Source organism: Pongo pygmaeus, chromosome 1 (genome assembly GCF_028885625.2).
Source record: "Pongo pygmaeus isolate AG05252 chromosome 1, NHGRI_mPonPyg2-v2.0_pri, whole genome shotgun sequence".
Taxonomy (NCBI): Eukaryota; Metazoa; Chordata; class Mammalia; order Primates; family Hominidae; genus Pongo; species Pongo pygmaeus.
The window spans coordinates 120,792,629-120,812,736 of record NC_072373.2 but is presented as its reverse complement, the minus strand read 5'-3'; the positions used below and the strand labels follow the sequence as shown (position 1 = coordinate 120,812,736).

General features: G+C 38.6%; 1 protein-coding gene across 11 annotated transcripts in view; it reads left to right on the top strand.

Moving 5' to 3' along the window:
* The window catches only part of GPSM2 (G protein signaling modulator 2), a 57,780-nt gene that overhangs the window by 36,940 nt on the left and 732 nt on the right, over window positions 1-20,108 (top strand). For 7 of the 11 annotated variants that reach the window (XM_054490391.2, XM_054495559.2, XM_063664568.1 and 4 more), the window contains 5 exons: window positions 2,217-2,287; window positions 6,508-6,684; window positions 10,317-10,473; window positions 11,879-12,093; window positions 18,897-19,591. In XM_054490391.2, the coding sequence (XP_054346366.1) occupies window positions 2,217-2,287; window positions 6,508-6,684; window positions 10,317-10,473; window positions 11,879-12,093; window positions 18,897-19,136 (860 nt within the window). In that variant the 3' untranslated portion in view covers window positions 19,137-19,591. Of the gene's footprint in view, window positions 1-2,216; window positions 2,288-6,507; window positions 6,685-10,316; window positions 10,474-11,878; window positions 12,094-18,896; window positions 19,592-20,108 lie in introns of those variants that run through there. The other 4 variants (XM_054491162.2, XM_054497653.2, XM_063664573.1 and 1 more) reach the window with 1 other exon arrangement.

Genomic DNA, 20,108 nt, shown 5'->3' with positions numbered 1-20,108 from the left:
AAATTTTATAAAAGATTTCAGTTCTTCTCAAATTGATAAAAATTAAGTGCACTGCCAAACACATCACAATTATTTTGTGGAACTTCATGAAGTTATTCATAAGTTTATATGAAACAAAAAAGTTCTGAGAAATACCAAAACATCCCTAAGAACATGAGAAGTGCTTTCTTTACAGATATAAGTAATAAGACAGTGTGCTGTTGGCATAAAGACAAACAAATAGACCAGTGGAATCGAGTAGAGAGCCTATATTCCTCACATATATGGAAAATAATCTCACATAAAAATGAATTATTGATGGATTAAGGATTTCAATGTGAAAGACAGATTTAGAGCAGTAATAGTGATGATGCAGGAGAGGTGCAGTGGCCCACGCCTGTAATCCCAGCACTTTGGGAAGTTGAGGCAGGAGGATTGCTTGCATCCAGCAGTCAAGACCAGCCTGGGCAACATAGGACCCCTGTCTGTATCAAAAAAAAAAAAAAAAAAGGTTGGACATGGTGTTGCATGCCTATAGCCCCAGCTGCTTGGTAGGCTGAGGTGGGAGGACCACTTGAGCCCAAGAGGTCAAAGCTGCAGTGAGCTGTGATTGCGCCACTGTACTCCAGCCTGGGCAACAGGGCAAGACCTCTTCTCAAAAAAAGAGATCAGGGGCTGGCCAGGCATGGTGGCTTACGCAAGTAATCCCAACACTTTGGGAGTTGAGGTGGGCAGATCACTTGAGGTCAGGAGTTCGAGACCAGCCTGGCCAACATGGTGAAACTCTGTCTCTACTTTAAAAAAAAAAAGGGTGGGGGGGACACGGAGGGGTGCAAAAGCGATGAACAGTACACAAATAGCCCATAAATGTATGAGAAGATATTTAACTTCATCTCATCAGCAAAAATCACAGTGGAGTACTATTAGAAACTTAGGTAAACAAAAATTACTACCAGTATTAAAATGATGCAGGGTAATGGAAACTCTTACGTGGTATTGATGGGATAGAAATTGGTATACCTTGAAGTACAATCCAGCAACATTCTGGTGAAGTTAAAGATGCACCAACTGTATGATCCAGCTGTTCCACTCCTGTTCTGCTCCCAGTTATATACTCCTGATATCCACCAAACTAGAAGAAATGCTTGTTCATGAACACTGAAACACATTTCCAAGAATATCTGTAGTGTGCTTATCACAGCAAAAAAATTGGAAGCAACCCAAATATCTGTCACTAGTAAAATGGATGATTCCTAGTCCACTCTACAGTCTTTTTTGAGACTGTGTGGATAGTATAAACCAGTTATTATAAAAAGCCTTTGCCAAAAACAGCAATGAAAATGAATTAAGGTATACATGGCAACTTGGATGAATCTCACAAACATAAGGTTTCTCAAAGCTGGTTGCAGAATACATACAGTATGATACCATTTATAAATGTTTCAAAACCAATATAGCTTCAAAACCAATATAGTTTCAAAAGCAATATAGCACATGCTATATTGCTAAGAAATACATACATTTGTAATGAAAATGCATAAAAGCGCAGGGAAGACAAGGGAAATTATTAGTGGAGTTATACAAGGGGAGTTTAATGTGTTTGTAATGTTTCATTTTTTTAAGCTGGGTATTAGGTATTATGCCTTTTAAAATATTGCCTAATATTTTAAAACATTGAATGGATATGGAAATTCTCTGTATTTAATAACTTTATTGAAAAAAGTTTAAGGCCTTGTTTACTTGTTTTCTGACTGGCAGTAAGTCTGTCATCTAATGAGATCTTAAAATAGAAAGGGGTAACCTAGAAAGGAGTAACAGCATAGTAGTGGGGATGCTATTTTGATTCTTTTCACACAATTGAAGGCCTACAGCCTTTTCCTTCTGTTATAAGGAATAAACTGCTCTACAGTTTGTTATTTTTGAAACTGTGTGGATAGTATAAAACCAGTTGTTATAAAATGCCTTTTTCAAATTAAGGGGTAATGTAGTAACCAGTGTTAGTTTCCAACCAAAATGTAACTTCCTTACATCAAAGCATTTTAGAGGGGAATGTATTGTTCTATTTTTGTGTAGCTGGTATGGAAAATTATTATTCTTGGAAGAATACATATTTGTATAGGTTTTCTCCTTTCATATGGGTTTGTGTATCAGATTTTAGAATTGAATAATGTAATGATGCTGAACTTGTACTCTTAAAGGCTCCCTGGTTTATTTGAATTAATTTTTTTTAAACAAAGGTGTACGCCCCAAGTTGGGACGCCGGCACAGTATGGAAAATATGGAACTTATGAAGTTAACACCAGAAAAGGTGGGTGGCAGGTTTTATGTTTTAAATTTCATGAACTATTATAAAATGTTTTAGTAATTTTTAATTTAATGAAATAATTTAAATAAGGCTTGCCCTATATAGGTATCACTTTAAAATTTGCCTGTAAAAAAAAATCAGAAAAAGTATAGTGCAAAAAGAATGAGTATCGTATGCTGCCATCTGTTTAAGAAAAATACACGCATATATTTCCTTTGTAGATTCCTAAAACATTTCTGGAATAAGATATAAGAAACGGGCTAACAATGATTTCTTCTGGGAAGAGGACTGAGCGTCTGGGTTAGGCTAGAAATACTTTATATACCAGTTTGAACTGTTTGAACCATTTACTATGCAAATGTATTACTTTTAGTTAATAGAAGATCAGGAAGATCAAAAGGACAAGCTTTTTTTCCCAACTACATAGCAACATTATTGCCAAGATTAATGAAATTTATGATCAAGAGGAGAGTTGTTTTTCTAGCTGCATTCTTGAAAAGCATTTTTTTTTTAACAAGTACTTTGTATTGAAGATACATCTTCCCTAGGCTTTTTCTTGCGGGAGAGGGGTGCATAGTAAAAGGGAAGGGACTTCATAATTAGAAACAGGTTATTGAAGAACACATCAAGGCTACTTTCTTCCATTTCCTTTGAACTGAGTATTACATTGTCAAAATAGGCTCTCGGCCGGGTGTGGTGGCTCATGCCTGTAATCCCAGCACTTTGGGAGGCCGAGGTGGGCATATCACGAGGTCAGGAGATCGAGACCATCCTGGCCAACACAGTGAAACCCTGTCTTTACTAAAAATACAAAAATTCACTGGGTGTGGTGGTGTCTGCCTGTAGTCCCAGCTACTCGGGAGGCTGAGGCAGGAGAATCGCTTGAACCTGGGAGGTGGAGGTTGCAGTGAGCTGAGATCGCGCCACTGCACTCCAGCTTGGCAACAGAGCAAGACTTGTCTCAAAAAAAAAAAAAAGAAAGAAAAAGGTTCTCATTCTTTTATGTATATTTTTATTTCTTTTTTTTTTTTTTTTTTTTTTTGAGACGGAGTCTCGCTCTGTGGCCAGGCGGAAGTGCAGTGGCACGATCTCAGCTCACTGCAACCTCCACCTCCCGGGTTCACGCCATTTCCTGCCTCAGCCTCCCGGGTAGCTGGGACTACAGGCAGGCACCACCACACCCAGCTAATGTTTGTATTTTTGGTAAAGACGGTTTCACCGTGTTGGCCAGGATGGTCTCGATCTCCTGACCTGGTGTTCCACCCACCTCTGCCTCCCAAAGTGCTGGGATTACAGGCGTGAGGCACCACTCCTGGCCTTTATTTCTTTATTTTACTTATTTATTTTATTTAGCCACTGTGGTATATTTTTAAAAATACTTTTTATAAAATACCTTCATTACAGCAACTTTAGAAAATTTGAACACAGCAATCAAGATAATCAGTAATCCTGCCTCCTGATGGTAGCTGCAGTTATTTTGGCATCTATTCATCTGGCATTTTCATATGGATATTATAGACACTATTTTCTAATATGTAGTAATCTATCAAGAACATCTTTCCAGCTGGACGCAGTGGCTCATGTCTGTAATCCTAGCACTTTGGGAGGCTGAGGCAGGCAGATCACTTGAACCCCAGAGTTTGAGACCAGCCTGGGCAACATGGCGAAAACCCGTCTCTACCAAAAAAAAAAAAAAAAAAAAAAAGATAGAAAAATTAGCTGGGCCTGGTGTCGCATGCCATGCCTGTAGTCCCAGCTACTTGGGAGGCTGAGGCAGGAGTATTGTTTGAGCCTGGGATGCAGAGGTTGCAATAAGCCATGATTGTGGCACTGCACTCCAGCCTGGGTGACAGAGTGAGACCCTGTCTCTGAAAAGAAAAAGAAAAAGGAACATCTTTCCATGTCATTAAATATTATTCTGCCCTGTCATTATAACAATAACATGATTTTTCAATAGTGATAGTTTATGTGTGAATAGTCTTCAAAAAACCAAAATCTAATTGTGTGAGAATCATATCCAAGATATTTTTATTCCAGCCATTCACAGACTTATTTGGAAACTCTAGTAATTTTTAAAGGACTTTGTGATTTTCCCAAAATGTCCAGCTCTTCTCTGTGAGTGGTTCTCAAATATAAGTTTGTTAAATCCGCAAATTATTTTTAAAAGCTTTTAAAAAGGCAATTTTTGTCTACTTTCTTCTTTTAGGAACATACTAATAAGTAGCAAAATTAATTTGCTATCTTCTGCCTACCTATGTAGTGGTACTAACAGTGTTATGTAAGAAGCTGACCAGATTCAACCTTGTAATTCTCCAAGAGCCAAGTGATAAAATTCTATCCTTAATGTAAAATATGTTTAAGTGTAATTAGTTCTTTGTATTGGTTTCTTTTCCTCATAATAAAGCTGTCAAAGAATGCATTATTTCATTCTCAACGTAGTAAAGAAGCATATATAAGGAAAATGGGAGACTTCTAGGTTAAGAGGCTTCCTGGGAGAGTGTGCAGTGAGAGGGAACTTTTAAGACTTGGATGCCTGAACTTGGATATTTGAAAATGTCTTTACTAACCTCACATTTGATAATTTTGCTGACTTTAGAATTCTTGGTTAGAAATAATTTTTCTTCACAGTTTTTAAGACATTGCTTCACCCTGTATTCTTGTTTTCAGTATTGTTGAGAAGTTCAAATAAATATATAAGGAACATTTTTAATTTTTCTTCTTGGGTTTTGGGTGCAGTTTTATGTTCTCACATTAAGGACCATTTTCCTTTTCTCTAAACAATAGACCACGAAATCCACTGTAGTAAATAATTTCCCCTTATAACCTGTATGTGAAAAGGAATCAATGGCTTGGTTCACTTACTAGCTATATGTTTTAAAAACAGCAACAAGGCCGGGAGCAGTGGCTCACGCCTGTAATCCCAGCACTTTGGGAGGCCAAGATGGGTGGATCACGAGGTCAAGAGATCGAGACCATCCTGGCCAACATGGTGAAACCCTGTCTCTACTAAAAATACAAAAAATTAGCCGGGCATGGTGGTGGGCGCCTGTAGTCCCAGCTGCTCAGGAGGCTGAGGCAGGAGAATCACTTGAACCTGGGAGGCAGAGGTTGCAGTGAGCCGAGATCGTGCCACTGCACTCCAGCCTGGCGACAGAGTGAGACTCCGTCTCAAAAAAATAAAAAAAAAGCAACAAATATATATATACATACACACACACATATACACACACACACACACGCACGCGCACACACACACACACACACATATATATATATAAATGAGTTCTCACTATGTTGTCCAGGCTAGCCTCAAATTCCTGGGCTCAAGCAATCCTCCTGCCTCAGCCTCCTGAGTAGCTGGGATTACAAGTGTGAGCCACCATCCCCAGCTACATGTCTCACTCCCCTGTACATTTATTGCAATTTGTGCCTCATGGGGCACTTTTCTGGATTGGTGGAAATGTTCTATGTATTGATTGGAGTTGGGTTTATATGGCTTCCAATCATAGACTTAAAATCTGTGCATTTGACTGTAATTTTACCTACGAAAAAATGTGTGTCACTAAAATTATTACATAGCATGAACCTTTAGACTTACTTGTAAACATTTAAGACTGAATGTTAAAGCTGCAAATGTCAGAGCTATTGTATGTAGTGCATATTTTTCCACTGTATTCAATAAATGTTATTTCGTTATTTGTAGGCTGTCATGTATTTAAACCAGATCTAGACCTTTATAAATTGATTTTGCCTATTGAGAATTTAGTATGGTATTAGTAAAAACAGTACCGTTTTATTTTTAAAAAATTACTGCTATGTTTTAGATGTTAATTTTTATGTTTAAAAATTCTACATACATCCAAAAATTCCAGTTGTAACAGATTTTTAAGTAAGTCACGTCTGGAGTAAAACTTTGGCTCCTTCTCTGACCATTCATATTTTATTTTTATAGAGTTTTGGTAAACCTTGCTTTCTTATTCATAGGTTCTTAAAAACCAGCATTTTAATGTTTTGATAATGAGAAATCCACAGTATGCGTTTGGTACAAGATCTTGAAAATAGTGCAGTATACTAAAAAAGATATTTTTAAAGAGATCTAAAATTCTTCCTCTTTCCCCCAATAGTAAATAAGTGAGTATGTCAGGTTAATATTATGGGAAACCAGAAGAGAGCTGGGGATTTGGGGGTGTTTATTCACCTGCCTTCCATTTATAATTTTGTAGGTACAGAACTGGAACAGTGAAATTCTTGCTAAGCAAAAACCTCTTATTGCCAAACCTTCTGCAAAGCTACTCTTTGTCAACAGACTGAAGGGGAAAAAATACAAAACGAATTCCTCCACTAAAGTTCTCCAAGATGCCGGTAATTCTATTGACCACCGAATTCCAAATTCTCAGAGGGTACGTTTAAACTAAGTTTTTAAGTATTGTGTTTTGAGTACCGACATTTGGGTTTTCTTGTATTCATACTGAATTTTTAGTAATTTAAATTAGACATTTAATATAAAATATGTTTGTATTCATATTTCCCTATCTTTTCTATCTTCTTCAAAATTAGAAATGGTATTTACTGTCCTAGTAGATAAGTTGCTCCCTTGTATTGGACAATAATTATTTCTTTTTCTTTTTTTTTTTTTTTTTCTCGAGATGGAATCTTGCTCTGTCACCCAGGCTGGAGTTCAGTGGCGCAATCTCAGCTCACTGTGACCTCTGCCTCCCAGGTTCAAGCGATTCTCCTGCCTCAGCCTCCCAAGTAGCTGCGATTACAGGTGCACACCACCATGCCCGGCTAATTTTTGTGTTTTTGGTAGAGACGGGGTTTCACCACGTTGGCCAGGCTGGTGTCAAACTCCTGAACTCAAATGATTTGCCTGCCTTGGCCTCCCAAAGTGCTGGGATTACAGGTGTGAGGCACTGCACCTGGCCAATAATTATTTATTTGAGTCACTATTGTTTGCAAAAATACTACCAGTTATTTCACTGCATTGTCTCCCAGTAAAACCACCCTCTACTCAGCTCAGAAGGCAGAACAAATTAAATTCAGATGCTCAAGGATTTCTAAATATTAATTTAGAATGAAAAGTGTCTGTTAGCATTTACTTGTATTAATCACATTATTGAAACTGCAATGATAGAATTACAAACTTTTGATGAAAAATGAGCCTGGGCAACATGATGAAACTCTGTCTCTACCAAAAAATAAAAAGTTAGCCGGGTATGTTGGTATATGCCTATGGTCCCAGAGCCTAGGAGGTGGAGGTTGCAGTGAGCTGAGATCATGCCACTACACTCCAGCCTGGGCAACAGAGCAAGACCCTGTCTCAAAAAAAAGAGAAAAATGATCATAGCAGTCAGTTTATTTAATTTATTTAGAAATAAAAGTACCGTGGGTTTACTGATAATCAGTATCAGGGAAATCTCAAATCCAGCTACCCTATAATCTGGGAAAAGGATCAAAGTAAATTACAAAGAAGGTACTTCATATTATCAAATCCATTTATCTGCCAGGTGCAGTGGCTCATGCCTGTAATCCCAGCACTTTGGGAGGCAAAGGTGGGTAGATCTCCTGAATTTAGGAGTTTGAAATCAGCCTAGCCAACGTGGTAAAACCCCGTCTCTACCAAAAATACAAAAAATTACCTGGGTATGGTGGCACACACCTGTGGTCCCAGCTACTCAGGAGACTGGGGTGGGAGGACTGCTTGAGCTTGGGAGGCAGAGGTTGCAGTGAGCTCAGATTGCGCCACTGCACTCCAACCTGGGTGACAGAGTGAAACCCCATCTCAAAAAAAATAAAAAATAAAATAAAATTGCCTGGGCACAGTGGCTCATACCTGTAATCCCAGCACTTTGGGAGGCCAAGGCAGGCGGATCACTTGAAGTCAGGAGTTCAAGACCAACCTGGCCAACATGGCAAAACCCTGTATCTACTAAAAATACAAAAATTAGCTGGGCGTGTTGGCACATGCCCGTAATTCCAGCTACTCGGGAGGCTGAGGCAGGAGAATCGCTTCAACCTGGGGGTGGAGGTTGCAGTGAGCCAAGATCGCGCCACTGTACTCCAGCCTGGGTGACAGAGTGAGACTCTGTCTTAAAAAGAGTAAAATAAATAAAATTCATTTTTCCAGCAATGAGAGCCTTTGCAAAATAAAGCCTTTTTTTTTTTTTAAATTAGAGATTTCTTTTGTCAGCATTTCATTTATACCTACACCTTTGTAGTGTCTTTTGTCTCGATTTCTTTCCCCCCAGTCTGTGGTATTGTTATAGAATGCCTCGATTTTTATCAGTGGTTTCTTACATAGCGTTTCTGGGGTAGCTATGACTAATAAAAGGAAAAATTATGGGGTATACAGAAATTCAGGGATTTTTTGTAGGTCTAGAGCAGGACTGGAATTCAAGGAAGCCATGCCTTTGTTCAAGGTTTGGGGTCTTAACTAAGCTCACTTAGCTCAACTGAAAATGCCCATACTTTTGGAGCCATATGTGTTTTCACATTCAGAGTTTTGAATTCTAGGCTTTTTTGCCCCTAGGAAAAAGTCTTTTGTTGGTAATTAACACATTTGACTGTAGCTTATGTATGTATCATTCCCAAACCTCAAATTTAACATGTTAAAAACTTCTTTCAGTCACTCCTGTTTTCCTTATCCCAGTTAAAGGAATACCATTTACTCTGTCCCTAAGCCAGGAATCCCAGTGTCATGCAAGATTCCGTCTTTCACTAACCACATCAAATCCACTGTGTCCCTCAGATCTGCTCTCACTCCTTTTAAAAAATATCTGCTACCCCAGCACTTTGAGAGGCCAAAGCAGGCAGGTCACCTGAGGTCGGGAGTTTGAGACCAGCTTGGCCAACACGGTGAAACCCTTACTGTACAAAAAATACAAAAATTAGCCAGGTGTGGTGGCACGCACCTATAGTCCCAGCTACTCAGGAGGCTGAGGCAGGAGAATTGCTTGAACCTGGGAGGCAGAGGTTGCAGTGAGTCAAGATCATACCACTGCACTTCAGTCTGGATGACAGAGCGACACTCCTCAAAAAAAAAAAAATCTGCTACCATGTCTTAGCCTAGTACTTACTCTCTTACCTAGACTTCAATAGGTACCTGAACTGATCTCCCTGCCTTCATTTATTATCTCTAAACAAAACTGCTTAAAATTGACTATTGCCAGTGCTCATCTTATTTCACATAGGATAAAGTCTACATTTGTTAGTATTGCATACAAAGGCCTCTTCCCTCCTCTATACCTACCCCTACCCTTCAGTTCATCATCAGTTGAATACTAAAAACTTTTTGTATTGCATATTAACCAGTATGAAACATCTCTCACCTCCAAATGCCTTTTCATTCTTAAGGAGCCAACACAAATACATGCTGTGAAATTTTCCCTATTTCTCCTAAAAATTAGTTCCTCTCTCCTCCTCAGGCCCATAACATTTTTGTATATGTGCCTCTATTATAATACATCATGATGAAAAAATTAAAATAATTACTTGTATTAAACATTACATTCATCATTTCATTTTTGAAGCCTTCCAAATGAAGTATATAGTTCTTGCTCTCCTCACAAATATTTATTTGAAGTTTGTATTTTTTCAGGATCTTCAAACCTAAGTATAATAAAAAGACCTTAGAAATCACTATGGTAGGAAAATACACTTGTTTTCTTTCTTAGACAGCTCTTACAAAGAGATAAGTGTACCTAAATTCCCCTGCAGAATGTTTAGAACTGAATGTAGAGCCTGAAGTACAGGCCTGTATCACCAGTGTTTGCATAATTCAGTATCTGTAGTGGTTCTGTTAAGTCTGTTTCTTTAGCCTTAGAAATACAGGAATTAAAAACTACAAGTGCTTTTTGTTGGATTAAAATAACATTTTATTACCAATATTTGCCATCTTGTATTCTTTTTCAAAATGTCAATTTTTAATCCTCATCCTTTACCTTTTGCATTTGAATGCATCATGATGTTCATTGATGATCTAAAGATAGTACTGGAATATTCAAACGAACTAGACTTCCTCTCAATATTTTAGAAAATCAGTGCAGATACTATTGGAGACGAAGGGTTCTTTGACTTATTAAGCCGATTTCAAAGCAATAGGATGGATGATCAGAGATGTTGCTTACAAGAAAAGAACTGCCATACAGCTTCAACAACTTCTTCCACTCCCCCCAAAATGATGCTAAAAAGTAAGTCATCTCTGTTTCTCCTCCGATTTTAATAGTTCTCTTTGATACTCTTGTGGCTTATTTCTGAGAATTGAATTCCCATCATAAGAGATATAATAAATGAGCCTGAATCCAGGTATATCTGAAATGCTGGTATTTATACAGTTCAAACAAGGTTTTTTCAGTTCCCTTACGTATATCTGTGTTTTTAGTGCAGTGTGCTTTCTACTAACTATATTATACTACCTCCCTAGTTTTCTTTGAAAAATCTGTTATGGAAAATGTGACTGTGAGCCAGGTGTGGTGGTGCATGCCTGTAATCTCAGCTACTTGGGAGGCTGAAGTGGGAGGATCGCTTGAGGTCAGGAGTTTGAGGCTATAGTGTGCAATGATTGCATTTGTGAATAGCCACTGCGCTCCAGCCTGGGCAACATAGTTAGACCCTATGTCTAAAAAATATATACAAATAAAATCTGATTTTATTTATTTGAGATGAGATCTTGCTGTTAGCCAAGCTGGAGTGCCAGGCCATGATCATAGTCAGTGCAGCCTTGTCCTCTACTCTTGGGCTCAAGCGATCCTCCTACCTCAGCCTCCCAAGTAACTAGGACTACAGGAACACACCACCATGCCCGGCTAATTATTTTTATTTTTTGTGGAGATGAGGTCTTGCTGTGTTGTCCAGGCTGGTCTCAAGCTCCTGGCCTCAAGTGATCCTCCTGCCTTAGCCTCCCAAAGTGCTGGTATTCCAGGCATGAGCTACTGTGCCCAGCCTAAATATAACTTTTAAAAATAAAAATGAGGAAGAAAGTAACATACCTTATGATTATATATAAAATGTCAATGCTTCATATCTGGATTAAAAAAGAAAAACGAAGACAGACTGAAGAGAAACTTATGGCCAAGGCTGAGGCTAAGGCCTGGCTGAGTTAGAAAGGACTAAAATAGGTTACTTATATTTTTCTATTTCAGCTACCAAAAGACTTCTGGTACCATAGACCAAGCCTTGCCAGCAGCACTTAACTGTTAGTTTACTAAATGATTTGTATCCAGGGCCTGGAATAAAAAACACTGTCCTACACAACCTGGTCTGAGAAATTATGTAAGAAAAACAGTTTGTTCACTTTCTGAAATCTGGTCACATATCTTATAGTTACATTTTGAGTGAGCATTAAATAGAGAAATATAGTCAAATCTGAATAACCTCCAAGTGGGTCATCTGAAGTACTCTGGGGTTCATTCTTCCCTCCCGCCAATAAAAACCACACCCATCTAGCCAAAGCCCATCAGTGTCAGCACCATAGCAGGAGGGCAGGGCGGGTCTTGGGACTGGCAAGGCTGAAGAGATCTAGGTATATAATAAATGTGCCTGGGTTTTTTTTTTGTTTTTTTTTTTTAATCTTTGGCTTTCTTCTTCTGTTCTTAGCACCATCTGTTCCTGTGGTATCCCCCAACACGGATGAGTTTTTAGATCTTCTTGCCAGCTCACAGAGTCGCCGTCTGGATGACCAGAGGGCTAGTTTCAGTAATTTGCCAGGGCTTCGTCTAACACAAAACAGCCAGTCGGTACTTAGCCACCTGATGACTAATGACAACAAAGAAGCTGATGAAGATTTCTTTGACATCCTTGTAAAATGTCAAGTATGTCTGTATATTTTTTTCATTCTGCATACAGCTCAGATACCACTGAGAACATTGGCAGTGTTATAATTCTCATTCAGGAAGGGCTTATTTTGTATTAGTTATTATTGTCCATCATTCAGTAAAAAAATTATTGAACACCGATTATATTTCAGCTGCTATTCTAGGCATCGAGGACACACTTGATTTTTAAAGGATCTTACATTTTAGGAGAGACGTGTGTGTGTGTGTGTGTGCATATAGAGAGAGAGTATATGTGTGTTGTATTAGGTAATTATACTTGCTATGAAGAACTTTAAAGGAGGATAAAGGGGTAGTGGGTAAGCAAAGGTGTTGGTGGTAGGGGGAATGTCTGTTTTAGGTAGGGTGGTTAGAGAAGACCTTTCTGGATTGTCATTTGAACAGAGACCTGAATGCAGTGAAGCAGTCAGCCATGTGAGTATCTAGAGAAAGAGTATTCCATGCAGGGGCAGCAAGTCCCCTCTTGGATATAAAACTTAGCCAGTTCAAGGAGTGGCAAATGTGACTGGCGTGGGATGAGTAGGGGAAAGGAAGAGTTGTACAAAATGAGGATGGAGAAGTAATCAGGGCCTAGATCATCTAGGCTTTTGGAGGCCATCATGATAAAGTCTTGTGTTTTAGATGTATGAGGAAGGTACTGGGAGTGTCCTCAAAGAGGATCCTGGCTACTGATGGAAGAATGTAGAGTGGCAAGGGTGTTAGTATGAAAACCAGCTAGAAAGATTGTATGGTGATGCAGGCAAAAAATATTGGTGATGTGGACTAGAGTGGTAACAGTGAGAAGTAGTTAGCATAGGGCTACATTATTAGTTATTATATCAGTTATATATTATGGTTAGTTGACAGGACCTCTTAATAAATTGGGTAGAGGGTTTCAGGGAAAGAGAATCAAGGATGACTTATACCTTGAATAACTGGGAAATGAATGGTTCTATTCACTGAAATGGAGATAACTAGAGGAAAAGCAAATTTGGAGAGAAAAAGCAAGAGTTCTGTTTTAGACATGTTAAATTTGGTAAACTGTTAGCCAGTTCATGGAATGGCAAGTGTGACTGGTATAGACAATTAAGTAGAGGTGTTAAATAGGCAATTTGATGTAAAGTCTGGAGCCCAAGGGAGAAGTAAATTTGGGAGACATCAGCATATAGCTGGTATTAAAGCCCTGGGAAGAAAGTACCTAAAGAATAGGACAGGAAGACTAAGCCCTGAGCATTTCAAAATCTACTAGTTAGATGGAGGAAGACGAGCTGGCAAAGAAGCAACAGCCAGAGAGTTGGAAGGATACCCCGAGGGTAGGCTGGGGAGGGGTGGGGTGTGGTGTGGTGGAAATCAAGTAAAGAGTGTATCTTAAGCAGTGCTCAACTGTGGCAAATGTTGCTAAGAACCTGAGTCAGATGATGAGGGAACTACTAGATTTGATAACATGGAGATTATGAATAATTTTGAAAGATACTGTTTCAGTGGCATGGTGGGGACAAAGGATTGAGTGGGGTGAGAAAATGGAAAGTGTGAAAGGGGAGATAGTAAATATAGAAAACTTTAATGGGTTAAATGGACCATTAGCTAGAAAATAAATATAAGGCAAATGTGGGTTTTTTTTTTCTTTTTGGGGGTGATAACATAGTTTATCTACAGACGGAAATGGTCAAGTAGAGAAGAGTTAGTGATGTAGGTAAGTCTGGGGTAACTGAAGAACACAGTTTTTGTGTAGGTGAGAGAGGGAAAGCAGAGTACAGATTTGGAGTTGGGAGCAAGTAGGAATTCTCTCGGGCAGCTTTTATTTTCTCACCAAAGAAAGAAGTAGTCATTAGTTAAGACTGGAGTTGGGGAGCACTATAAATTTGAAGAGAAAGGAAGTGGGAAATAGTTGACTTAGAGAAACTGAAACTAGAGGGAAAGTATTAAGAATACTGTGCTGTGCTAAGAACCCACCTGAGGTTCAGTCACTGGAAGTAAAACTAGTGAGGGCAATTGTGTATTTTATCCAGTCATAACTAGCTGCTTGAGGCAGAGAGATAAATCAAGACTGATATTTTGTCAGGAGAATGGGATTTAGGGGAGAGAATGGTAGTTTAAGACATGTGCCAGGAAGTGATTTTAATAATGGACTTAAGAATCTAGGCTGTAAGAAGGGAAATAAAGAAATGAAAGGTGTGAAAGTAAAAAGTAGCAGTGGTCCCAGTAGATTCAAGGAATGCTAAAGATACGTAACAAACCATCAAGATATATGAAGCAAAAATTAACAGAATTGAAGGGAGAAATGGACAGTTCTACAAAAATAGTTGAATTCAATATCCTGTGCTCATTAGGATAGGACAACTAGAAGAAGGTAAGTCAGGAAATGGAGGACTTGAACACACAGTAAACCAACTATATTTAACGTGCATATATAGCACACTTTACCCAACAACAGCCGTGTGCACATTCTTCTTAAGTGCACAATGGAACATTTTTCAGGTCGGTCTGTATGTTAGGCCACAAATTCTCAACATATTTAAAAGATAACTGTCATATAAAGTACCTTCTCTGACCCCATAGGATAAAATAAGCAATAACAGAAGGAAAACAGGGTAAACTCACAAATTTGTGGAAATTAAACACTCCTAAACGACTAATCCGTCAAAGAAGAAATCACAATGGAAATTGTAAAATAGAGACAAATAAAAATAAACATACGAAAATGTATGGGACACAGCAAAGGCAATGTCAAGGGGGAAATTCATAGCTGTAAATGTTTACACTAAAAAACGAAAGATCTCAACAACCTAACTTTACAACTTAAGGAACTAGAAAAAGAAGAACAAACAAAACCCTAAACTAGCAGAAGGAAAGAAAAATAAAGATTATAGCAGCAATAAATAAAATACAGAACCGAAAAAAAATAGAGAAAATCAGTGAAGCCAAGACGTTTTGAAAATCAATTAACAAAACTGACAAACTTTTAGCTAGACAGACTAATTTTAAAAAGATTCAAATTACTAGAAACACAAATTTACCAAGAACAAATGATGAAGAAACAGAAAATACACCCATTGTAAGGAGATTGCATCAGTAATCAAAAACCTCCTGATAAAAGCCCTGGACCTGATAGTTTTACTGATGCATTCTATCAAACATTTAAAGAACTAACACTATGCCTTCTCAAACTGTTCCTTCCAAAAACTGAAAGTAAAGGAACACTTCATAACTCATTGTGAGGCCAGTATTGCCAATACCAAAGCCAGACAGACACTACAAGAAAAGTACAGACCAATATCCTTCATGAATCCAGATGCAAAATCAACAAAATACTACAATCCAAATTCAGCAGCACCCCTGTTGTAAAGGATTTTATACCATGACCAAGTGGGATTTATTCCTAGGACGCAAGGATTGATTGTTCAACATGTGAAAATCAATCAGTGTAACACATAATATAAACAGAATAAAGGGAAAAAACACATACAGGAAAAAAATGACAAAATTCAAAACTCTTTCATGATAAAAACTTAAAAATTAGCAACAGTAGGAAACTACCAGAACATAGTAAAAGCCATATACGAAACATGCACTGCTGACATCATACTCAATGGTGACAGACTGAAAGCTTTCCTCCAAGATCAGGAACAAGATCAGAATGCAGGTTTTTGCCACTTCTATTCAATGTAGTACTAGAAATTCTAGCTGGAGCAATTAGGCAAAAAAAGAAAAAAAGACATTCACATTGGAAAGGACAAAGTGTCAATAAAATTGACAGAGGTAATCAACAAGTTCAGCAAAGTAGCATGATACAAAATCAACACAAAAATCTGTTGTGTGTTTATACACTAACAATGAACAATTGGAAAAGAAATTTAAAATTCCATTTAAAATAGCATCAAAAAGAACAAAATACTTAGGAATTAATCACTGAGCCAAAAGACTTGTATAATGAAAACCACAAAACATTGCTGAAAGAGATGAAAGAAAACAAATGGAACAATATCCCATGTTCATGGATTAGAAGACTTAATAATGTTAAAATTTCGATACTATCCAAAGTGACCTACAAATTCAATGCAATCCCTGTAAAAATCCAAATGGAGGCCGGGCACAGTGGCTCATGCCTATAATCCCAGCACTTTGGGAGGCCGAGGTGGGTGGATTACCTGAGGTCAGGAGTTCAAGACCAGCCTGACCAACAAGGTGAAACCCCATCTCTACTAAAAATAGAAAAATTAGCTGGGCGTGGTGGCACACCCCTGTAATCCCAGCTACTCGGGAGGCTGAGGCAGGAGAATTGCTTGAGCCCGGGAGGCAGAGGTTGCAGTGAGTCGAGATCATGCCACTGCACTCCAGCCTGGCTGACTGAGTGAGACTCTGTCTCAAAAAAAAAAAAAATTCCAAATGGCTTTTTCCTCCTACAGAAATAGAAAATATAGCCTAAAATTCATATGGAACCTCAAGGGATCCCCAAATATCCGAAACAATCTTGAGAATAAAGCTTTAGGGCTCACATTTTTTTATTTCAGGTTATTACAAAGCTACACTAATCAAAGCAGTGCAGTACTGGCATAAAGACAGACACATAGACCAATGGAATAGAATACAGATCCCAGAAATAAACCCTTGCATGTGTGGTCAAATGATACACAACAGGGGTGCCAAGACCATTCAGTGGGGGAAAAGACAGTCTTATCAACAAATGGTTCTGGGTAGAGAGCCACATACAAAAAGAATGAAGTTGGACCCTTACCTAATACCATATACAAAACTCAAAGTGGATCAAAGACCTAAGCATCAGAACTAAAACTATAAAACTCAAGAGGAGCATGTGGTGGCTCACACCTGTAATCCCAGCACTTTGGGAGGCCAAGGTGGGAGGATTGCTTGAGCCCAGGAGTTCAAGACTAGACTGGACAGCATAGTGAGACCCCATTTCTATAAAAAAATTTTTTAGATTAATGGCACACACCTGTAGTCCCAGCTACACAGGAGGCTGAGGTGGGAGGATCACTTGAGCCTAGGAGTTCAAGGCTGCAGTGAGCCATGATCACGTCACTGTGCTCCAGCTTAGGCCACAGAGTGAGACCCTGTCTCTAAGGGGAAAAAAAGGAAAGCCTCACGGCATTGGGTTTGGCAGTGATTTCTTGGTTATAAAACCAAAAGAGCAGGGAACAACAACAACAACATAGACAAATGGGACTTCAAAATTAAAAACTTGTGCATCAAAGGACATTATCAACAGTAAAAAGGCAACCCAACATAAAATACTTGGAAATCACATATCTGATAAAGGATTAATATCCAAAATATATAGAAAACTCCTAAAACTCAACGAAAACCAACCTGATTCAAAAATGGGCAGAGAACCGGAAGAGGCATTTCTATAGAGGTAACAAGAGGCTAGAATATGACCATGGGAGCCAAATGGCTAAGGCTGAAGTGAAGGATGAGAACATTCAATCAGAGGAAGTCTAGGAACTAAGTGCCCAAGTGTTGGGTTAATTGGAGGACATTGAAATTATCAATTTATGACAGGAGAAATGAGTGAGCCAGGTATGTGTGGAGGTGGCACTCACTTAGGAGGGCAGTAAATAACTGCACCCTCTGAGGGTTGTGGGCTTAAATGTTCAAGGATCTATGTCTTATCATAGTCCGTAACAATGTAGTGGGTATTCAAATATCAGCTATCACACTTCTATTCTTACTCTTGAGCTACAGTGCCAGAAACTATGGTGTATACTTGTAAGTGCATGTATTTTTTGACAAGTAGCACGTCTAATATAAGAATCATAATACTCAAACTTGAAAGAAAAATTCAGAGACCAGGTGTGGTGGCTCATGCCTATAATCCCAGCATTTTGGGAGGCCAAGGTGGGTGGATCACTTGAGGTCAAGAGTTCGAGACCAGCCTGGCCAACATGGTGAAACCCCCATCTCTACTAAAAATACAAAAATTAGCCGGGTGTGGTGACACATGCCTGTAGTCCCAGCTACTGGAAGGCTGAGGCAGAAGAATCACTTGAACCTGAAAGATGGAGGTTGCAGTGAGCCAGGATCACACCACTGCACTCCTGCCTGGATGACAAAGCAAGACTCTGTCTCAAAAAAAAAAAAAAATTCAGTCTGGGCTATTTCTTAACAGATTTAACAGCCTAAGACAGAGGCAGGCAAACTTTTTCTGTAAAAGGCCAGATAGAAAATATTTTAGGCTTTGCCGCCCATATGGTCTCTGTTGCAACTGCCCAACTCTGCCATTTAGTAGGGAAGCAGCCATACAGATAGTATATAAACAAATGTATTGATGGAAAAATGAAAATGACTTCATTTACAGAAGCAGGCACTGGGTTACAGTTTGCTGTCCCCTAGCCTAAGACGCGATTTTTTAAGAGTTCCTCATGGAGTTTGTACATATTTCTAAAGATTTGTTAAGTTACACTGTTGATGCCTGTTAGATTATAACCTTGAACTGTCATACTTAGATACAGTTGACCTTGTATTTTATCTCAGATTATTCCTTGTGACCAATTATAATTAAAACAGTATGACTTAACATAATGCACGTACTAAACCAATGAAGCAGCTATACCTATATAAGCCATTTTAAAGGAAAAATTTTATGCAGTTTCAGGTTTAAAGATTATTTCTTTCAGAAATCAGGCTGGGAACTAAATAGAACAGTATAAAAACAAAGATTAATTTCTGAGAAGCCCCAAATAAAAGTTTACAACTGCGTTTTCTTGTTATGACTGAGAGATATAACATAGCTTGGTGCTTTCTTTCCCACAGTATGTCTTTTAATCTCTCTCATAAACTTTTAGGGAGCCAGATTAGATGATCAAAGATGTGCTCCACCACCTGCTACCACAAAGGGTCCGACAGTACCAGATGAAGACTTTTTCAGCCTTATTTTACGGTCCCAGGCAAAGAGAATGGATGAACAGAGAGTTCTTTTACAAAGAGATCAAAACAGAGACACTGACATTGGGCTAAAGGACTTTTTGCAAAGTAATGCTTTGTTGGAGTTTAAAAATTCAGAGAAAAAATCAGCAGACCATTAGTTACTATGGATATACTTTTTTCCTTTCAAACACGGTAAGGAAACAACCTATTACTTTTTTCCTTAAAAGGAGAATTTATAGCACTGTAATACAGCTTAAAATATTTTTAGAATGATGTAAATAGTTAACCTTCAGTAGTCTATTAAGACATTAATACTTCTCTGGACACGTGCGTTTGAGGGTGGAGGTGTCCTGTAAGGTGCTTCTTCATCTGTGATTACTACTTGGGATGTGTTCTTTGGCAGCTTGTTAGATTACTTTACCTAGTGTTTGTAAAGTAGGAAGTTAAGTGAATCACAGATTAGAATTTAATCCTTTTATGGAAATAATTTTTTAAAATCTTGACAATGGCTTTTTTTATCCATAACCATGGATGTAGTGGGAAACAATGTTGTTTAGTAAAAATAATGTACTTGATCAATGTAAAAAAGTATATAAAATAGTCTTATTAAAAATCTAGGTTTTTTTTTTCCTCCATGAAAATCTATTTTTTTAGGCCAAAGTCAGTATAAAAGAAACTCTTACTTCTTGGGCTGGGCATGGTGGCTCATTCCTGTAATCCCAGCACATTGGGAGGCTGAGGCAGGAGGATCGCTTGAGGCTAGGAGTTCAAGACCAACCTGGGCAACATAGTAAGACCCCCGTGTCTTTGAAAAATAAATCAGCAGCCAGGTGCAGTGGCTCACGCCTGTAAACCTAGCACTTTGGGAGGCCGAAGTGGGCGGATCACTTGGTCAGGAGTTTGAGACCAGCCTGGCCAACATAGTGAAACCCTGTCTCTACTAAAAATACAAAAATTAGCTGGGCATGGTGGCATGCGCCTGTAGTTTCAGCTACTTGGGAGGCTCAGGCAGAAGAATCACTTGAACCCCTGGGAGACAGAGATTGCAATGAGCCGAGACCAAGCCACTGGACTCCAGCCTGGGTGACAGAGCAAGACTCTATCTCAAAAAAAAAAAAGAAAAATAGCAA